We start from the raw sequence: 21,398 nt of genomic DNA on the forward strand, positions 1-21,398 counted from the left end.
CTAATAGGCTTAGCCCACGGAAGTAGAGGTCTGGTGCTTTGCGTGAAAAGGGTGAAGTGGAGTCAAATTCTCGCTGTGAATTATTGTCCCAATCATCAACCTGGTTCAGATGCACCTTCAGTCTGACAGAGCAGGACTGTGGAGGAAACATCAGAGATATGAACCTGTTTTTACAAAGTGAACGAGTGGAGAGGAGCTGTGATTGCTCCCAGGAGATTTCATTAACAGGTAATGGGTCTGATGGTGAAATTCCAGACACACACACACACACACACACACACACACACTCAAAAGAAGCACAGGACGTGATGTCACAGGAGCGGAGGCTGCTGATTGGACAGGAGATTCCCGGGCAGCTGCTATAAAACCTGATGTGAAGCCACAACAAGACAGGAACAGAGAGAAGAGACGACAGAGACGCTCCTCCTCACAGAGACTCACCCTGAAGGTACACACTCATTTATACATGTTACTGTGTGTGTGTGTGTGTGTGTGTGTGTGTGTGTGTGTGTGTGTGTGTGTGTGTGTGTGTGTTGTGCAGGTGTGCACAGGCTCACACTCTTGCGGGTTTACTTTGCAAAAAATGTCACTTTTCACCAGGTGATTCTTTTTTTTTAATATTATCCAAACCTGTTTGTGAAAGGTTTTTGTCAGATTCTCTGCATGAAACATTTGATGCACATTTTAATTCTTTGCAGCAAAATATTTTCACATTTACTATTTTCATATTTAATTTGTCATTAGATTTTTCTGTGACTCATTTCAGCTGCTGATTTCTTCTTCTGTTTTATTTTTTCGAAACAAAAGTCATCAGTGCTGCAGAAACTGATTCACACGGAACTGATTGATTCTTCTTCTTCTACGATGAAATCGTTGATCTGACGTTTGCATGATTTTTGTATTAGTAGTAATTTAATTCTGATAAATGTAATATTTTATGTTCACTGTTGTTGCTGCTTATCTCAACAGGTTGTAATAGATCTTTATTCTCTGTGATTCAAATTCAAATCTAAATCTTGAATGAAGGTTTAATTGTTAAATTAAATCACACTAAAAGTTCCTGATACAGTTTTTTTTTACTGTTCAGGAGTTTTCTGATGCATCTGTGACAATGAGGCTGAATTTCAGTCGGCAGCAAGATACAGGGTATTTTTGTGAATGGAAGAATTCACAGTGTGGGAGTGTGAGTGTGTGAGTCCTCACACGTGCATGAATGAGAGCTGCAGTAGGTCAGCATCAGCAGTGGTGTGAATGGGAGAAGTTCATGGTTCGTGTGTGTGTGTGTGTGTGCATGTTTAGGAGCGTGCACAGCAGTCTGTGCATCATGAAAAATGTGTGTGACGTTGAAGGCAAAGGCTTGAGTCTGACTGTCTTAGCATCTGTTTGCAGGGAATAATGTGTTACTGTGTGTGTGTGTGTGTGTGTGTGTATCAGGGGGAAGAGAGGGGTATGCAGGGCCGTGCACGTAAGCGTGCGTTTATGTGACGGTCAAAAGGCGTTTATTTGTAGGGATGGAAAATGCTAAAATTAGCCGATGTTGCTGGACAATACACTTCACCCGTCAGCTGAGCTAAAAGTGTCCTGCTGTGTGTGTGTGTGTGTGCGTTTATGTGCGTGTGTGTGTGTGTGTGTGAGAGAGAGAGATGGGAGATGACTTTGAAACTTGAGAAAAATTTGGTGGAAACGTTTTGTCCAGTTTCAGACTTAAATGGGGAAGAATCAATAAAAACTGACAAAAACAATAAGTTATATTCCTGAATGTTCTGTGGTGATGACATCATTACTCACTAAAACACATTCAGTCACACTTTGATGACAGTGATGATTAGTGAAGGTTTTATAACTTAACTCTACGACCTGAACTCGACCCACTAACATTATTTTTAAGTTTCTGTTGTCATCTATCCTCTGAGTTCATTGTGCCGTCAATGGTCGACTCATGTTTCATACAGAAAGTTTTATTAGTGACGTATAAAGAAGGTAATACAAATACTATTTATGAAACACAATGACGTAAACCGCGACTGGTGCATTCAGGTGCTCCTCTTGTTAAACTGTGATGCATTCAGGTGCTCCTCTTGTTAAACTGTGGTGCATTCAGGTGCTCCTCTTGTTAGACTGTGATGCATTCAGGTGCTCCTCTTGTTAAACTGTGATGCATTCAGGTCCGCAGATCCACATCGTGGATTATGATCTGTGGATCGCGTATCAGAGATCGTAATGGCGGATCCTTTATCGTGTTGGCATCAGATAATGGTGGTGGACCACGACCGAGGTGGCAGCTGATGATGGATCCTAATGGCGGCAGTGGACAATGACTGTGGACTATAGTGGCATCCGATCTTGATGGTGGATCCTGATCGTGGACTATGATTGAAGCAGGACTGTTTGATATATAATATTTCTCCTCAGATACTCGACCATTAATGACATTAATCCATCAATTCACTGACCTTCAGTTATGCTTCAAAATGTTTATTCTTATCAAAGCTGTTAAAACCTTTATCTCTCTGATGTTCTCTGTTCCACGTGACATCTGTTCACTTGTGTCCGTCCTGGGAGACGGATCCTCACATGTGTCTCTGAGGTTTCTACCTTCTTTACCTGTTAAAGGTTTTAGTAGTTTGACTCTTGTTGAGGGTTAAGGACAGAGGACGTCTCACCTTGTTAAAGACCATGAGACAAACTGGGATTTGTGAATATGAGACTATACTAATAAAACTTGATTGATTGATTCAGGTGCTCCTCCTCTTGTTAAACTGTGATGCATTCAGGTGCTCCTCTTGTTAAACTGTGGTGCATTCAGGTGCTCCTCTTGTTAAACTGTGATGCATTCAGGTGCTCTTCTTGTTAAACTGTGGTGCATTCAGGTGCTCCTCTTGTTAAACTGTGGTGCATTCAGGTGCTCCTCTTGTTAAACTGTGGTGCATTCAGGTGCTCCTCTTGTTAAACTGTGGTGCATTCAGGTGCTCCTCTTGTTAAACTGTGGTGCATTCAGGTGCTCCTCTTGTTAAACTGTGGTGCATTCAGGTGCTCCTCTTGTTAAACTGTGATGCATTCAGGTGCTCCTCTTGTTAAACTGTGGTGCATTCAGGTGCTCCTCTTGTTAAACTGTGATGCATTCAGGTGCTCTTCTTGTTAAACTGTGATGTTGGTGCTTCTTGTTAAATCATTCAGGTGCTCCTCTTATTAAACTGTGATGCATTCAGGTGCTCCTCTTGATTGTGTTAAACTGTGATGCATTCAGTGCTCCTGTGAAACTGTGGTATTCAGGTGCTCTTCTTGTTAAACTGTGGTGCATTCAGGTGCTCCTCTTGTTAAACTGTGGTGCATTCAGGTGCTCCTCTTGTTAAACTGTGGTGCATTCAGGTGCTCCTCTTGTTAAACTGTGGTGCATTCAGGTGCTCCTCTTGTTAAACTGTGGTGCATTCAGGTGCTCCTCTTGTTCTTCTTGTAGATGCAGTCCTGCAGATGTTTGCTGTTGTCCTTCCTGCTGATCATCACGGTGCTGCACTGCAGCGTTGAAAGCTTCAGAGTCCGACAGCAGGTGTGTGTAAATGTTACAGGATGAAAACAATTCATAAATTGATATTTATGAATTATTTACTGATGCTGACCATCCATGGTTTTAGATTCATTCCAGCTAAGAAGGAGAAAGTTGATTGTGAACATTCATCATCAGCACTGTGGCACGTTTCTCTCCATGACTGGTTTTTGATCCCTGTGTTGAACTGATGCTTCAGACCTGGATCAGATCAGATTGTTTCTTATCAAATCATCCCGAGGGCCAAACCAAACGGCCCCTCCCTCTGTGGGCCCCTGTGCCGACATCACAGGCCCTGAAGGTGGTTTCTGTTTAGTCTGGATGAAACCTGATCGTCTGACTCATCAGAGGCAGCGGGCGGACAGGAAGTCAGCCACGGCCCGCTGTCGGGGTCGTGACGTCAGAGCTGATCCACAACATGGAGTCCTGACGTAAGAAAACACTGAGCGGAGCAGGGAGGCTTTTCTCTGCTGAGGTCAATATTTTTCTAATCGGAGCCTCCCTCACAGAAAATAAAAGACTTCACATCAGTCACAACTTTAGTGATACAAAGAGGAAGAGACACTCAGGACGACCTCAGATGTGTATATATATTCAATCTGTCTGCATCATCTCCAGATGATTCCATGTGACGTATCAGTCACATGTTTCATTGACCTCACCCTGCAGACGTCGCATTTTTTTACTGATGTTAAATTATTATATATATATATATTATTATATATCACTATATATGGTTATATTTGTTTTTTCTATGTATTTATCATTATTTATGATAAAGTTAATGGTAAAACTGTAAAATATCAAACCTGTGTTTGAGTGATTGATAACGACATCTTAGGAATCATTGACAATTTTATTAAATATATATCTGCATTAAAAATCAGGTAACCTTTAATTTCAGGACGTAACCTCGTCCCATCCTGTCCCTGTGTTCCAGCACGTAGGCCGGCCCCTTGTGAGGCCTCTGGCAGCTTTTCGTTTCCGTCCTGGAGGAGTGAAGAGGGAAGGGGAGGAGCTAACGGCAAAGCTGCTCCTACTGGACGACCTGGTGAGGATGGAGAATGATGTCATGGAGCCAAAGAGGAAGAGGAGTTTCCCCGGCAACAACGCACCTCTGGACCGCCTGTCAGTCAGCTCCATGGAAACCAAACAGGCAACAAACAAGCAGAGGTAGGACGACAAGATAAACCTGAGACAATCCTTAGACACACCTGAGACAGATAAACCTGAGATAAACCTGAGACACACCTGAGACACACCTGAGATAAACCTGAGATAATCCTGAGATAATCCTGAGACACACCTGAGATAATCCTGAGATAAACCTGAGACAAACCTGAGACACACCTGAGATAAACCTGAGACACACCTGAGACACACCTGAGACACACCTGAGATAAACCTGAGACAAACCTGAGACACACCTGAGACAAACCTGAGACAAACCTGAGATAAACCTGAGACACACCGAGACACACGAACACACCTGAGATAAACCTGAGACACCTGAGATAAACCTGAGACAAACCTGAGATAAACCTGAGACAAACAGAAATCCGAATAAACTAATAACTAGACACAGATAACCTGGAGATAGATAGAATAATCCTGAGATAAACCTGAGACACCTGAGATAAACCTGAGACTAGATAACCTGAACGAGACAAACCTGAGACACCTGAGATAAACCTGAGAAAACCTGAGTACTGAGATAAACCTGAGACAAATGAGATAAACCTGAGACAAACTGAGATAAACCTGAGATAAACCTGAGACACACCTGAGATAATCCTGAGATAAACCTGAGACACAGAGATAATAAACGGGGGGTTTACTGGACCTTTAACTTTGATTGAAAACCTGAATCGTACAAATGGTTTTGGGTTTTTGTTTTGGGTGGCACCAGTTTCCTCTGCGGTGTTGTTTATCCTTTCTTCTTGTTGTTTTAAAGTAAAGTCGCAGAGTTGCCACGGCGACGAGTCAATCCTCCTCCCATGGACAGGATTGGCATGAGTCGCCTACCGAACAGCAGAGGATAGGCTCCACCCCCTACCGCTGAAAGCCCGCCCCCTCTGGACAGGTACAGTCATTCACGATGAAAATAACGAGCTTCGTTTGTCGTTAATGTTAAAACACAGAACTTTAAATTCTCTCTGCAGACTCACCACAGATGCATGAAACAGCCAATCACCGACTGCCAGTCACCTGCTGGGACACGCCCACCAAATGCCTATCGCCCGTCAATCATCCACCTTCGCTTCAACTGTGCACCCCCCACAGCAATGAATGTGCAATGATGCATTCAGGTGCTGCTCCGTGAATCCGTCACACCTGCAGAAGTGTCAGGACCAAAGAAAAGATCGAACCAAAGTGATTTGACTTTAATCCTTCACGTGGTTTCCTCACGTCCACGGCAGCAGAAAGTCTTAATACGAATCTGGAAACAGAAACGAAAAACCTGCAAAACCTTCATTTACTTTCTATAAAAGAAAAACTCCTGCACTAAGACATCGACTGCGTTTCCCTGGAAACTAACATTCTGCGATTAACCTGATTCGGTAAACATCATCTGAATGTTGGTGTCCGTGTAAACATCGTTACTGATCAGTTGGATGAATCTGGTCCCCAGGTTATGTTCAAGTGATCAGAATATGTCTCATCAAATCTCAAAACTGTTGAGGATCATCAGAGACCTGAATGCATCACAACCCCCCCCCGAGACTCTGACTGGAGGTGTCCGTCACCTCGAACTGAAATGTCTGACACGACTTGACTTGAGTTTGTGTGTCGTAGTTTTATGTTTTCATTGGTGCAGCAGGTCTGTTACAGCAGGAGGAGCCGAGACGTGTCCACTGCACCACCAGGCTGCAGATACACCACAGGCTGGGAATCTCACCCCCCAGACCCGGGGCTCCGTCAGCTCATGAAACCAGTTTGTTGAAACATCCACAATAGAAGCTTCCTCATTAAAAACACGAAGAGAAAAGCTAAAACATGAGCGACTGACAGAATGTTCCTTTAAAACCAACAGACGCCTGCTGGTGCTGTTCCTTCCTGTCAGCAGCTGCAGTAAAAAACTGCAGATTCAGGTTCTGCAGCTTCAGCACAACAGACGTGTACGAACCATAAACACGATTTACAGGCCGATGACGGTGCGACACACTGGTGCGACACACTGGTGCCACACACTGGTGCGACACACTGGTGCCACACACTGGTGCCACACACTGGTGCCACACACTGGTGCCACACACTGGTGCAGTGGAGAACGTTTCCTCGTCAGAGAACTTTGCTCCTGTTCCGACCTGTTGACTCATTCTGCTTTGAAAATGCTTCTTAATCTACGTGTTCTCGTGCTTAATAAAGAATCAATGATCACGGATCTGAAAGAGTTTTTTCTTCAAGGTTTCAAAGATTTGATCAGACGATGGATCTTAATCTGGAAAATAAATTGATTTGTTGATGTAATAATTATATTAATAATAAAGAGACATTAACATACGTTAGAGGAGCTCAGGTTGAGTGATGGAAACAGGACGAGGACACCAGCAGGGAAAAGAGTATTAAAATACTGATTAGATTATGGGATGTTTATGTGCTGATGGGTGTGTGTTGGACTTTGAGGCTCTTTAATGTGTTTGGTCTGAAAACATCACGAAGCAACAAAGCCTGAGAGTGAACGAACTGTAAGAAGCGACAGTGAGAACAGTGAAGAGAGTTTGTGACTTTATTAACAAAATCCTCATCAGATACAGAACATTCACAGACTCTGAGATCAGACGCAGCGTTTCCTGTGAGCTGCGTCCTGACGACACCTGTACAGCTGCTACGGCAGCAGAGAGGGGACAAAATGGACCGGGAAGTCGTCTGCGCCGCCAAATAAAAACACCTTCACATTCAGAAACAAAAAGGCAGAGGTGGATCGTTTGGTTCCTGATTTTGGTTCTGGAAAACCTGGGGGGGTCAAAATCTCTCAAATATCTGTGACATCAGCAGACGTTCACACTTTGACCTCAGCCCTTGAGCAAGGCAGGGCAGGACCTGAGGAGGAGGAGGAGGAGGAGGGGGGGTGTTCAGGAACAAAACATTAAAAAGAAAAAGTGAATAAATCCTACGGAGGTTAAAATCAGAGCGGCATCCGGTTGCCTTCAACACTGATTTTCACAGCGTGACCCGGTTTCGTCAGGCGGCGGATGTCAGCAATTCTACGCATTTGTTTATCGACACGGGACATTCCCTTCTTCATGGGACCCTGAAGGACAGAAACACAGAACACACAGAACACACATGAGAAACACATGAGAAACACATGAGAAACGTGTGACGTGTTAAAAACATTCCATCTGACGTCAGTTAGGTCTTTATACACATTTCATTTACAGTTACACTGATGTACTATTACTTTCGTTAAAGTTTTCAGTTCTTCCACCGATCGACATCGTCCGTGAATCTCATTTCCTGTTTCACAACGAGAGCGAATGAACGAAGGTAAAACACCCTCTGAAGCTGCTGTTGGACTTTTATTGTGAAATATGTGCAGGAAGTGCTGAGTCACAGTGACACTGTTTTAATTTGAGCTGGAACGATTGATCAGTAGATTGATTGACAGGTTCTTCATTCACGGCGTCTTTCATAACTGAGTTTTAATTAGAACTTCTCAGTTTCCTTGGTTTCATCTTCTCACACGTGAACTTTCACTGAAAGGAAAATAAAGTCACTTCTTGTTTCGTCTTGTTTTGTCCACACGTGTTCACAGTTGGAGAAGTTGGAACCTTCCGCTGCAGATTCACTTCAACATTCACTGAAATGATCGTTTCAGCTTCGTGTCGACAGACGCCCGGTTGGCTCGCCGTTTAAACCCCCCCCCCCAGACAGGAAGCTCCGCACCACAGGTAGAGGCGAAGGGCGTCATGTGATGAACGATTAGCCTCCACCATGTTCATCACGTGAGCCATGTTAGTGAGGTCACAGGTCTGTGAGGTCACAGGTGAGTCAGAGGTCAGACACCTCATGGACAGACCCCCCCGTCTGTGGACGCCACACACAGCTGGACCGTCACTGCACACCATGCAAAAGGACTTACTGCCCCCCACTGGTCAACCGCAGGAACTACAGGGGCCTTCTGTTGCCCTCTATGCTGACCTTGCTCCCTGTGGGCTGAGGCCTTTCTTATAGCCGCTCTACAGAGGACCAATCACAGCTCAGCTCCTGACCTCCGAGGTCATCAATTATCAGGAAAATCATTTAGCATTTTCATCTAAATATATTTTGTGTAAAAGTGGAAAATGTTTTTTATAAAACATACATTTCCCCACAATTTACATTGTATTTACAGTAATTTTAACTCCTTTTAATTACCAGTGGATCATTAACAGCGTATTTAATAAGCTTCTTTCTTAAATAAATGTATTTAATGAACAGTTCTTCAAACAAAATCATATTCTCAGATTATCTTTATCAATCATATTAAATATGACAAACCCGTATAAACACTTCATCTAAGAATTATTATATTTATCCTGTGAATAATTTCTGTTTATTATTATTCCAAGATTGTTTTTCAATTATTTTTAACAATTTGTTAAATGTGTCTGTCCCAGGAGACACCAGTGCTTCCCCAATGTCCTGGAGCCCCTGGACTGACGTGGTCTTTGTAAACCCCCCCCCCCCATGTACTCACCCTGCTGGAGTCGCCCTCTACGTTCCACTTGGGTCGAACTACATAGTCCTTGTTGGACGGCATCGGGACTCGAGCCCGGGCGCAGAACCCGGGGTCACCGGGTCGCAGAGCTCTATGGGGGGGGGGAGAAATCCAGTCGTTATAATAATAATATTACTGTGACTTCCTGTGAGATTTTAAAAGTCCACAATAAGTTAAGTTTTTTGAACCAAAGACAAAATCAAACATTTAAAAATCTCAGCGTACGTAACCAGTCACATGACAAAACAATGTCCTACAGTTACATGTAGAACAAGTCTGACACGCCTCCTAACAAAGCCACGCCCGACATTTACTACTCGCTCTGGAAGCCGTTGACCAATCAGAGCTGGGCTTTATCAGGAGGGGGGGGGGGTCTTAAAGAGACAGGAGCTCAAACCAAGTGTTTGAGACAGAGGCTGAAAAGAGGAGCAGCAGCGATGGGCAGGAACGTGATGTGTTTACTGAACATTAGAGCATGAAGGCATTTTACAGTCATAACACAGATTGGATCATCAACCTGAACGGACTTACTTCTCCTCTCCAGTGAGCTGCTTCTCCAGGTCTCTCCGAGGCGTCTGACCCCCGGAGCTAAAGGGAGAGAGGGGGAAGGAGACAGAGACACTTTGGTTGATATCAGGTAACCATGGAAACACACATGTCAGCAATCTGACATGTTGCAGCTGATGTTTTACGTCTGCAGTCAAACAAGAGCCGTTACTGGTAGAACCAGGAGTCTTCATGCTGTTGTTAGTTTTCATCACCTCACAGCAGTTAGGCAGCGACTCAAAGACTCAAAGACTCAGACTTCTTTCCTGAAACCGTTTCAGGGAATCCTCACGTGCATCTCAAGGAACCAGAGAGTAAATTGAGTTCCTGATGCCAAACCAGTCCCTGATGGTTCAGGAACAATCGGGTCAACTCAGCTGAACGACACCGACTGAACAAACGCGAGGCTGCTGCGTGACGTGTTCAGCTTCATTCACAAAAAACAGAACGTTTCATTAGTGCCTGTCACGATCACTGTCGTTAAAAACACCGTCATAATGTCGTGTTAGACACGGTTCACTTTCCCTTCCTGTTGTTAAACTGTCAGTCAGCAGAGACGCTCACAGTGCAACCATGCAATCATATGACTGAACCTGATTGGTGGAGAGAAGACGTCAGGTTCCTCCGCCCTCTCCACCTTCTGAGGCTGACTGGGGGAGCAGGAGGGGGAGAAATGAAATGGAGGGATGAAGATGAATGACAGAAAAAAAACGAACAGTACGACAGGAAAGACTGAAAGGAAGAACACACGAGGCGAAGAGGAGAGAGAACACAAGGCAGAGCTGAGACATGAAGAGGAAGAGGAGGAAGAGGAGGAAGAGGAGGCATCGTCACATCGGAACAACTGAAACTAGATTTGCTTGTTTGGTGCAGAAATGTCATCAAACACCTGCAAGAACCAGTCGCACCAAAATCAGAATCCTCCTCAAATCCACCGAGTCAGAAACGTGTCAAAGATTCAGTCTCTGTCTGTTTGAGTCCAAAGCTGCGAACGAGTTCATCGGTTTTAAAATGAAGTTTAAGACCAAACTTGTGATGAAAATACAAAAGTTAAAATAGACTTGTCCTAAGTAAAAAAAAACATATTTTTCAATCTACAATGTCAGAGATATTCCAGGTTTTATCCAACACGAGAACTCGTCATTCTCAAACTACTTACTACTTCTTGTTTGTGTATTCGTGACAGTGTGATGAAGGTTGTGAATGGTGATCCATGAAGTTTACAGCTGCTACAGAGAAATGAAGGTGAATGAGGTGAGAAGATCAGAGAGTCTACAAAGTGACCAATCAGAGGAGGGGGGCATCAGCCACTGTCCCGCCTCCAAAGTCTGTAAACTGAGCTTGATGAGCGAGCGGGACGTTGTTGAGCAGTTGTGAGCACGTAGGGTGAGTTCACGTCTCAGCACCACGCCTGCAGAACCACCGCGGTGCACACGGAGCAGAAATGCTAACCAGAGATGTTCAGCGCTTACGAATTCGCACAAACATCAAAGTTGTTTAACGCGGTCGGGATGAAAGTTGTCGGTACCTCAGTCGTCGTCTCTGAGGCATCTGCTGATCCAGATCTCTCTGTTGTCGCTCCTCTCTCGTCATTCCCTTGTAGTTAGACGTCAAACCAAAGATCGGCCGCGACCACTCATCTGGAAACGAGACCCAGACACACACAGATCAATAACTGTGGTACAACCGAAAGAAGAGCACATGACGCTCACTGTAATCTTTTAAATCTTTGAGAAGGAGCTGGTTCCTGTCGTCTGACCAACAAACAACACACAGCACAAAGAGACAGCTTCTTACTGATGAGTTTGAGAGCCAGGTCTTTGTTGGATCGAGACTCTTTGGGGTGTTTGTACAGAAACATGACGGACCGGCCGATGCCGCTGTGCTTCAGAGTCTCCTGACTGACGCTGGGCAGCTGCAGGAGGAGACACGATGAGAACAGGCTGAACTGAGACTTTACCTGAGAGAGGTGAACGAGCAGCGACCTCACCTCCTGCAGGATCCTCAGCAGCTCCTCTCGGATTCTGAGAGCAGGCAGCGACTTGTCTGGAAGAGGACTGATCCACTCTTTAATGGCCGACATCACCCCGCTGTCGATGAACGTCTCCTTCAAGTCCTGTCTGAGGGAAAAACACCAGAACTTAAAACACAAATACAGGAGCAGCTGTTTTCAACCCTCATCAACACGTCCACTCGCTCACTGGGAAGCTTCAGGACATTGTCCTGCTGTCTCCTCACATGGACTCACTCTGACATGTTACACACATTTATCAGGAGGCTGCAGGAGAAGATCCAGAACATGTCCAGAGACACTGACTCAGACATTTGTTCTCACACACAGAACCTCCAGAACGTGACATTTCATTTAGCCTAGTAAGTGCATCAACTATGAGGCAACAAAGCCAGAACAACAAGAATCATTAACATCAAAAAGCCAAACCACATAAGGAACATGTCAGGACATCAGCAAATATCTGAAAACAGTTTATAGAAATGACAGAACACGAGTTGAACAAACCTAATAATAAAAAAAGTTTGATGACTTTTGAAAACGTTTATTTCCCACACTCTTAACGAAGAAGATAAATGTCGGATACGTCTAACGAATTAAATAATTGTTCTAAAACAAAACGAGTCAGAGCACGGATTAGACAGTGTCATGTCTCCATGTCCAACCATGTGTGATGAGGTGTGAACGTGGAACAGACTCTTACTTCTTCAGGTGCATGACGACCTGCGGCAGCAGCGTGAGTTTCTTCAGCGCCGGTTTCTTCTGACTGTTCAGAGTTCGATCCTCCTGTTGAAACAACACACCGTCGGTCAGGACTCACACAGAAGCAGCAGCAACACGCTGAGGCTTTTATTTTGATGGGCGCACCTCTGCAGCCTCGGTCATCTTGGAGATCATGGCGCTGACCACGTCGTCGGCGTCACTGATGAACGTCCCTCCGTCGCGGTGTCTTCGCTTCTTGCTGTTCATGGCTTTCCTCCGAGCAAGCATGATGTCGAAGTCAGACATGAAGCTGGTGCTACACAGAGAAACACACACACACACACACACACACACACACACACACACACACACACACACACACACACACACAATATTGTTATTTTACTATAAAAACCACAAACCTGCTCAACTGAGCGTTTAGAAAATGTAGAAAATGTGAAGAAACAATGATAAAACATTATTATTCACATATTTATAAAATAAAGCAGATTCTCATACTTTAATTTGTCTTATTAAATATTAAAAAGTGAGTTGAGTCTGAAGTCAGCTCTTTGGAGTAAAGATGGAGACGGCGCTCCACTCGGTTTCTACCGAGACGTGAACCAGACGTGTGATTTGATTTCACCGACGTCAGCGATGACTCGCGAGCGTTAGAGACCAGGAGTTCACTTTTTCTCAACAAGTTTCCTGCTCAGTAGATTTGTCTGATTTGAAGTAGTTAACTGAAAGCGGGTTCTTACTCTTGGCCGCTGCGGTCGACTCCTTCGTCGGAGTCCGACTCCTCCTCCATCTGCTGCTGCTGCTTCTCTTTGGCCTGGAGCTTCTCTCCCTCCAGGTCCTCCTGGTTGAAACCCTGCAGCACACACACTTTGATTCACATTTCAGCTTTTCTACTCTTCAGTGTGCAAATTAAAACCACATCTATGAAACGATGTGTACACAGTTCAGGAAACTCCTGCATTGAGGGTAAGAGTGATCGATGCTGAAGTCTCTTCCTTTTCACAAAGGTCAGGACGAAGGAAAGAGAAGAGGAGTGAAGGTAGAAACTGTTTGTTGTGTTCGAGCTGCACAGAGGGAAACAGAACCTGCTGGAGGTTCGACTCACCGTGAACTCCTCCTCCTCCTCGTCTCCAGACTCTCCGAAGATGTCTGCGATCATTTTCCTGCAACAAACAGAGGCCAAAGGTCACACCAGCAGCTCTGGGGCCGTTTACACCGACCGATGAGAAATCCTGAACTCACTCCTCCTCGTCTCCAGAGTCGCTGTCGCTGCCGAACAGCGCCTTCTCATCCTTGTTCCCTGCCTCGACCTTCGAGCTCTCGTCCTCGCTGCCGCTGTCGGAGCCGAGCTCCCTGAGTTTGGCTGCCAGACTCTTATCAGGTCCGCCCGACGCCGCGTCGCTGTCCGAGTTTTCATCATCGTCCGACACCGCCCGACTCCTCTTGGCTGCTGAAGAAGAAAGAACAAGCATGTGACCGATGTTTGTGAGGATGTGGAGAGACACTTTCCACCAGGTGTCATGTGATCATCACTTTATTAACTTTTTATGACATTTTAACAGTTTTTCTGCACAAAGACGCTGATTTTACATTTCAGTGAAAAATGAGCCACGATATAAAAACATCTCTTACCTGGTTTATCTACTTTCTCCTCTTCCTCACTGTCTGACAGGATAGCCTTCTTCCTCTTCACTGCGCACACACACACAGAGAGAAGAAAAATAACACACGCACACACACACAATCATTTTCAATTCAAGTTAAGTCAACATCAGTGGTTCAGCTCTCAGGTTTAATCACTGTTGTTCAGAGGCTCCGTCCACACAAACACATTTTGGTTTTAAAACCCATCACTGTTGCTATGGTTACGCCTGGCGTCCACATGACTCCAGTTTTCCAGCCTCTGAATCAGAGAAACGCTGCTGTTCTCGTTTTACTTTGAAAACTCTGGGGTTGTGTTTTAATCCGGACGAACAGAAACTGTTGGCGCCCACGTCCTCTTCCTGATTAGTTCTCATCAGTCACATGACTCGACCACCAGCGGCGAATAAAAGGCGTTGCTGTACTTTACTCTTACGCGTTCCTAGTATTTATAACTATAACTAAGCAACCAACTGCAGAGAAGACTATCTACTTCCTGTTTACACCACATGACCAGTGTACGTGTGTTTTCAGGTGTTTGTGAGGACGGAGGTCGATTTAGTTTTAAAACTAAAATCTTATCGGTGTGACTGAGCTGATCGGAGGTCAGTACCTGGCTTCTCGCCGTCACTGTCGTCTCTCTGCTCCTCCTCCTGCTTCTCTCCGTCACTTCCTGCTGCAGCCTTCTTCCTTCGTCCCTCCTCCTCATCCTCACTGTCAGACTGCATCACAGCGTTCCACTTCGCCCCCCCTCCCACTTCCTCCTGTTTCCTTTCCTCCCCCTCCTCCTCAGAGTCTATCTGTGCCGCCTTTCGTCTGGCGGGCGCCTCTGTGTCAGAGTCACTGTCGGCTTTGGACCGGTTGGGCGCCGCAGGTTTGGCGTCCTCGTTCTCTGAGTCGCTGTCTGCGGCCGCTTTGGGCCGGTCCGCCCCCTCCTCCCCCTCCTCTTTGTCCGAGCTACTCCCTCTGCGTTTAGGAGGAGATGACCCCTCCCCCTCCTCATGATCTGACGCTCTGTGTTTGACCGGTGACGAATCCTCGTTGTCTGATCCACTCGTCCTGTGTTTGACCGGGGAGTCGCCGTCGCTGTTGGCAGGACGAGGAGCCTCAACCTCCGAGTCACTCTTGTCGTGGTCACCGTGGCCCCTGGGGGCCTCACCCTCTGAGTCGCTGTCGGCCCCTCTGCGCTCCTCGTTGTCAGAGCCGCTGGCTGCCCCGCTGGTCTCCACAGCGTGAGGGGCGTCCTCCTCATTGCTGCCCTCGTCCTGTTGAGACAAACAGGGACTCGTTAATAAAACCAACTTCCTGCACAAAATAACCATGAAGAGATTGTGTTCACTTCATCCGTGATGTCAACACACTGTCAGTGAGCCTCATTCTGACCTCAGACTCGTGTCTGTCGCTCCTCACGTCCTCGCCGTCTGACGCCGGGTGTTCATCCTGAACCGGAGTGCCACCGCCGTCATCTGCAGGACACACAACAGGTCAAGAACAACACAAACAACACAACGTTCAGGTATAACTTCACTTTCAAACTGAAAGATTTCAGGATCATTTATAATCTGTAAACCAAACTTTTAAATGAGCATGTTAAGGTTCCCCTGTTCAACAGGTGCACACATTGATTCCAAACTTCATCTACACGCTCCGTCACATCCAAGTGTCTCCAGTAGAAAATCTACTTTACAGCAAACCAGAGCTAACGCAGAAACCGTGCAGTTCAGCACATTGTAGGAAATATACTGAGATACAATCTTTAGGTTTGCTTTTAAATCCAGAAAACAACAAAACGTTCAAATCAGAATTTGAAGTTTCACATTTTCTACAAACTGGATCAAATAACATCGTGAGTTCAGTGAAATGAGGTAAAAACAAATCCTGCAGCAAACACGCATCAAAACCCCGGAATCACGTGAACTTGGCACCAGGTCGACACCAGTTCAGCAGATCTTCATCAAATCGGTTCACACGAGAAACACGTGGGAGTGAAATCATCTGATCTGAGATCTGAGCGGATGAAACTGTTCTTATAGAAACCAGGTGGTTTTATCTCTGAAGCTCCTTCAGCTCCACGTTCATCTCAAATCAACAACAACTGCACCAAGAGGGATTCGAACAGTGAATATGAAACATTATTACTGCTCACAATCTTCACTACGTGCTTCAACAGAATCACAGTTTAAGATTCATGTTGCTCACTAATTTCATAATAAATGTTGTAATCCATCAATTAAAAATAGACAAAATAAAATCAGCACTTATCAGATCTGAGACCAGTGGTTAAACACCAGAGTGTAAGAATGGATCATTTTACATCTGCTGCTGAATATGAAATAATCACCTGAAGTGAGAGTTTGGAATCAGATGATTATTGTGTTGATCATTTCAAACCAGAGCTTTCCTGTTTGAAACCCAAACATTAGCATCGTTAGCTCACAACAACAAGCTAGCGATGCTAATTCTTCATCCGAGCGTCGCGTTGATAAAAGTTTATTTAACTTTAGACTCGAGGAAACAGGAAGTTACCGGAGCTTCGTGGTTTTACCGGGAAACAAAGACAGTTTGTGTGGTTTTTACCGGAGCGGCTCCCGGACATGAAGTCATCCTCTTCCCCGTCCATCAGTCCCCCCAACGCGGATTCAGGTTCAGGTTCAGACCCGAAGAACCGGAACCACTTTCACTTTAACCTCACGGAGACAAAATTAACCAGAAACTAACGACGTGTTGAGCTAACAGCTAATAGCTACCTACCGCAGCCTCAGAGCCAAGATGGCGGAACTGCGTCATCTGCACACGCGGGCGCTGCCTGATGGCGTCACTGCGGTTTTTAAATAAACTTTATCAACACCTTGTTTTTTTTAAGTTACAATACGAACAAGAGCCAACATCAACTTCAATCTAAATTAAATATGTTGTAAGAATTTATATAATATTGTTATAAGTCATTGTTATTATAGTAATTGTTAGAGACAGACTCGGCCGCGGAGGACCACCCCCACTGTGACGTCATACAGATGCGACAACCTCGTGTTTTGATGGCGTGTAATCAAACGCCACCGAGTTCGAATCTCCATGTTGTTGAGATGACTTCACTTAAAGTTGATATGATCGAACGTGTAACGTCAAAAATTGACAAAAAAGCCGTACTGTTGTTGTACTGTTCCTAGAAATATATATATATATAAAAAAATATATATACTATATATAGTATATATTTTACAGAAAGAAACGTTAGAAGTTATTAGATATGGTGAAAATACAATGTGATATTTTTTATTACACACTATGGCCACAGGAGGGCAGCAGACACATTTACCAAAGCGATTAACCAAACTTTTAATGTTAAAGCGCACATTTTCACAATACTACTATAATAATAATAATAATAATAATAATAATAATAATAATAATATGAATAATATGAATAATATGAATAATACTAGTTACAGACTTTGACTTAAAACTGGGTTCAGGTCACATTATACATTTGTATCCATGTTTTATTGTTCAATCTTTACTGTTATAACATTTTAATTTCCCTGCAGGTTTAGTATTTGACGGAGAAACAGTTTTTATTTCCGTTTTATTTTCTTTCTCTGAACTGAAACAAAATATCAATAAAGTTTTGGAGTGTGGCCTGACGTCATAGATGTGCGACACACGCACAGAGGAACCACGCGTGTTTTCAGAACCGGGACCAGCTTCGGTCTCAGTGCGGTTCTCTGCGGGTCAGCCAGCGGGTCAGACAGCGGGGAGATGGAGGAGCGGGGCCGGCTGTGCTCCGTGTGGCTCGGCTCGGAGACCGGGATCCTGAAGGGGGTCAGCGTGTCCCGGAAACAGGCCTTCAACTTCTGCAACACGAAACACCTGAGCCGGGACCAGGAGCTGCGGGCTCTGTGCTGGGGGGACCCGGCGGAGAGCGAGCTGCTGGTCGGGTCCGTGGACGGAACCGTGAAGACCTTCAGCACCGAGAAGGGCGAGTTCACCGAGAGCCGCCGCTGCGGGGACCCGGAGGACGGCTGCTTCACCGGGCTGGCGGCGCTCAGCGGCTCCGGGCTGCTCACCTGCGGGGAGCGCGGGCCGGTGCGGGTCTGGAAGGAGGACAGCACCGAGCCCGTCGCCGAACTGGACGCCGGGAAGAACGTGTGCAGGATGCGGCTGAACCCGGTTCATCCGAACAGGGTCGCGACCGGCGGGAAGGAGAACGGCCTGAAGATCTGGGACCTGGAGCGGCCGGAGGAACCCACCTTCACCGCAAAGAACATGCGGGACGACTGGCTCGATCTACGGAGGCCGCACTGGGTCAGGGACATGGCGTTTATACCGGAGACCGACAAAGTGGTGACGTGCACAGGCTTCCATCAGGTGAGACAGAGACACACAGACAGACAGAGAGACAGACAGACAGACAGAGGGACACACAGACAGACAGACAGACAGACAGAGGGACACAGACAGACAGAGAGACAGACAGACAGACAGAGAGACAGACAGACAGACAAACAGAGAGACACACAGACAGACAGAGAGACACAGACAGACAGACACACAGAGAGACAGAGGACAGACAGACAGACAGACAGAGACACAGACAGACAGACAGAGAGACAGAGGACACAGAAGGAGACAGACGGGGACACAGACAGACAGACAGACAGAGGGACACACAGACAGACCTGATGTTCTCAACCATTAAAACCATTCAGCTTTAATCTTCATGTTTCACAAACATTTGACTCATGTTATACAAAGTTTTGATCCTTTGATCTTTTGCTGCTGAACATGAACTCTCATTATATAAAAAGTTGTGAACAACGTGAACAGTTTCACTCAGACTGTCTCAATGTCTCCTGAATATTTAAAGGTTATGAAGCTAAAGAGAGCGCCCCCTCCTGGTTGTGAAGTCACTGACGTGTCCTCTGTACAAACATCACTTTGTTTTGTGTCCTCTGTCAGATCCATGTCTTCGACCCGTCCTCCCCTCAGCGCCGTCCCGTCCTGGAGGCTGAGTACGGCGAGTACCCGCTGACCGCCCTGTCCCTGCCCACCGCCGGTAACACGGTGGTGGTTGGAAACACCCACGGAGAGATCGCCCTGCTGGACCTGAGGAAAGGGCTGGTGCGCGGCTGTCTGAAGGGCCTGGCGGGCGGCGTGCGGTGGCTGCAGTGTCACCCCTCCCAGCCGGTAGTGGCGTCCTGCGGCCTGGACCGCTTCCTCCGCATCCACGGCCTGGAGGACCGCAAGCTGCTGCACAAAGTCTACCTGAAGTCCAGACTCAACTGCCTCCTGCTGTCCAGCCGCGACCTGGAGCACGGAGCGGGGGAGACGGGGACGGAGGGGGTGAGTGAGGAGGTGAAGGAGGAGGAGGACGAGGTGTGGGACACAATGGAGCAGGTGGAGGAGAAGCCGAAGAGGAAAACGGGGGAGGAAGAGGAGGAACCACAGAAGAGGAAAAAGAAGAGGAAAGACTGAGGTGTGATCAGAGACGTTAAAACATCATCAGACTCAAACACGTGGATTTGTCTCCGTACGTTCATTAAAACATAGAAGAAGAAAAGGGCCTCACCTTATTAGCCAATAACAATGAATGTTTTCTCACCTCAATTACTTTGCTAAAACTTGTAAATTGATATTTTATATAAACTTCAAAATACAACAGTTAAATTCTGTTCTGGTGAAAATGTTTATTTTCAGTTTGTTAATAAAGATTTGGCCAGAGACGCTGACTGTGATTGGATGGTTGACCTGTAACACTACAATCTGTTTATTCTTATTCGTGTTATTATTTAATAACTTAACTGAATGGAGCGGAAATGGTTCCATGGTCTCACTATCAGAATATCACATATTCATCATGAATCAATAATTATACATCTTCAGGTTTTGTCTAAGTTGTGAACACGAGGTTCAACTTATATAAAGTGACATGAAAGGAAGAATTGTAACTTCCTTCCAGTTGTAACAGAGTAAATGTACTCACTTACTTTCCACCACATTCGAATACCTTCATTAATCCCCCCCCCCCAAAGGCAGCACAGACTCAGACGTGTATTAATAGTTTTTATTGAACAGCCTCACGTTAGTAACAGTGAAATGTTTTTATCTGAGTTCGAATCCACTCGTTCTCCTGCTTCAGTCTGAACTCAGGAGACAAACGTTCATTCACATGATTCTGAAACGATGTTTTTAGAAGAATATCAACATGTCAGTGAATGTGAGTTCTGCCTCGGAGCTGATTCTGTTCAGTACTTTTATACGTTTCTGTGGCTGAAATCCTTCAGAACCTCAGAACCACGACTCACTTCCCTTTTTCTGAACACAGGTTAGAGAACAACACAGAAAACATCAAACGTTAATAAAACAATCCTGACGTGGAAAATGTGCTCAAGTCTTAAAGGAAACTGTCAGAAGACTCGAACTGGTTCAAATTAAAACCACTAAGGTCCGTCACAGTGGAAAGTGAAGTTTGTGTTTTAATGGGAAACAGGTTCCGTTTAAAAACACTTTGTCCACCGAGAAACGCTCGTATTCAGAGACCGAGCCTTTAAACGAGCTGCCGGGACGTCTGTGACTTCGTGATGTCACCTGCCTTCAGCCACGTTTATTATTTCTACTACCGACGCATTTTGGTTTTACCAAGTTACAGGAGCAGCTGCAGTCCCTGACCTGTGGTTGGTCTGGACGTCTGTCACTCAGAAAACCCATCAGCCAATCAGAAGACAGAGAAAACCACCAGCAAATCTTATATCAATAAAAAGCAACGTGAGACCTGAAATCAAAGTAGTTGACATGTTGACCTGACGGGGGCACTAGACGGGATCACCACAGTTATTAGAGTTCATCCTCTAAGGACCACGAACATTTGAACACAACTGATGCTTCAGCCTGGACCAACACAGAGACGTGTCCGTCCAGCTGCTGGACCAACAGAGACGTGTCTGTCCAGCTGCTGGACCAACAGAGACGTGTCCGTCCAGCTGCTGGACCAACACAGAGACGTGTCCGTCCAGCTGCTGGACGCTGGTCACCAGGACGAGAAACGTTTGAATATGAACAAATCAGCTGATTTCAATTCTTTCGTTTGAACATTTTAATGTTTTCTTAAATAAATGGAAGAAAAGCGAGAGCGAGGTCAGTGTTTGATGAACATGAAACTAACGTCAGATCCTCGTGTCACTTTCTCTCCTGCGATGGATCCAATTTCAGGAGATGAGGTCAGTGAAGTTGAC

General features: G+C 45.6%; 3 protein-coding genes across 4 annotated transcripts; 2 read left to right on the top strand and 1 right to left on the bottom strand.

Moving 5' to 3' along the window:
- The first annotated feature begins 392 nt into the window (after nt 1-392).
- ostn (osteocrin) lies at nt 393-6,925 on the top strand. The gene is made up of 5 exons (XM_035154726.2): nt 393-448; nt 3,458-3,547; nt 4,485-4,717; nt 5,499-5,627; nt 5,707-6,925. Exons 2-4 carry the CDS (start codon nt 3,458-3,460, stop codon nt 5,584-5,586), a joined length of 411 nt encoding a protein of 136 aa, XP_035010617.2. The 5' UTR covers nt 393-448; the 3' UTR covers nt 5,587-5,627; nt 5,707-6,925.
- Nucleotides 6,926-7,256: 331 nt separating this feature from the next.
- On the bottom strand, nt 7,257-16,974 carry LOC118106299 (protein IWS1 homolog). Of its 2 annotated transcripts, XM_035154722.2 has the most exons (16): nt 16,747-16,974; nt 15,553-15,635; nt 14,783-15,434; nt 14,161-14,220; nt 13,771-13,978; nt 13,634-13,691; nt 13,269-13,381; nt 12,673-12,823; nt 12,509-12,591; nt 11,785-11,914; nt 11,592-11,709; nt 11,323-11,434; nt 10,388-10,444; nt 9,780-9,836; nt 9,228-9,339; nt 7,257-7,799 (listed from the first exon to the last, which is right to left on the bottom strand). In XM_035154722.2, exons 1-16 carry the CDS (start codon nt 16,787-16,789, stop codon nt 7,674-7,676), a joined length of 2,163 nt encoding a protein of 720 aa, XP_035010613.2. In that variant the 5' UTR covers nt 16,790-16,974; the 3' UTR covers nt 7,257-7,673. The 2 variants fall into 2 exon arrangements, with proteins under 2 accessions (XP_035010613.2, XP_035010615.2); XM_035154724.2 differs by lacking the exon at nt 10,388-10,444.
- Nucleotides 16,975-17,792: 818 nt separating this feature from the next.
- wdr74 (WD repeat domain 74) lies at nt 17,793-19,889 on the top strand. Its single transcript, XM_035154922.2, has 2 exons — nt 17,793-18,534; nt 19,126-19,889. The coding sequence occupies exons 1-2, from the start codon at nt 17,926-17,928 to the stop codon at nt 19,639-19,641; spliced, it is 1,125 nt and encodes a 374-aa protein (XP_035010813.2). The 5' UTR covers nt 17,793-17,925; the 3' UTR covers nt 19,642-19,889.
- The last annotated feature ends 1,509 nt before the right edge of the window (nt 19,890-21,398 follow it).

Source organism: Hippoglossus stenolepis, chromosome 4 (genome assembly GCF_022539355.2).
Source record: "Hippoglossus stenolepis isolate QCI-W04-F060 chromosome 4, HSTE1.2, whole genome shotgun sequence".
In the NCBI taxonomy this organism is placed as follows: Eukaryota; Metazoa; Chordata; class Actinopteri; order Pleuronectiformes; family Pleuronectidae; genus Hippoglossus; species Hippoglossus stenolepis.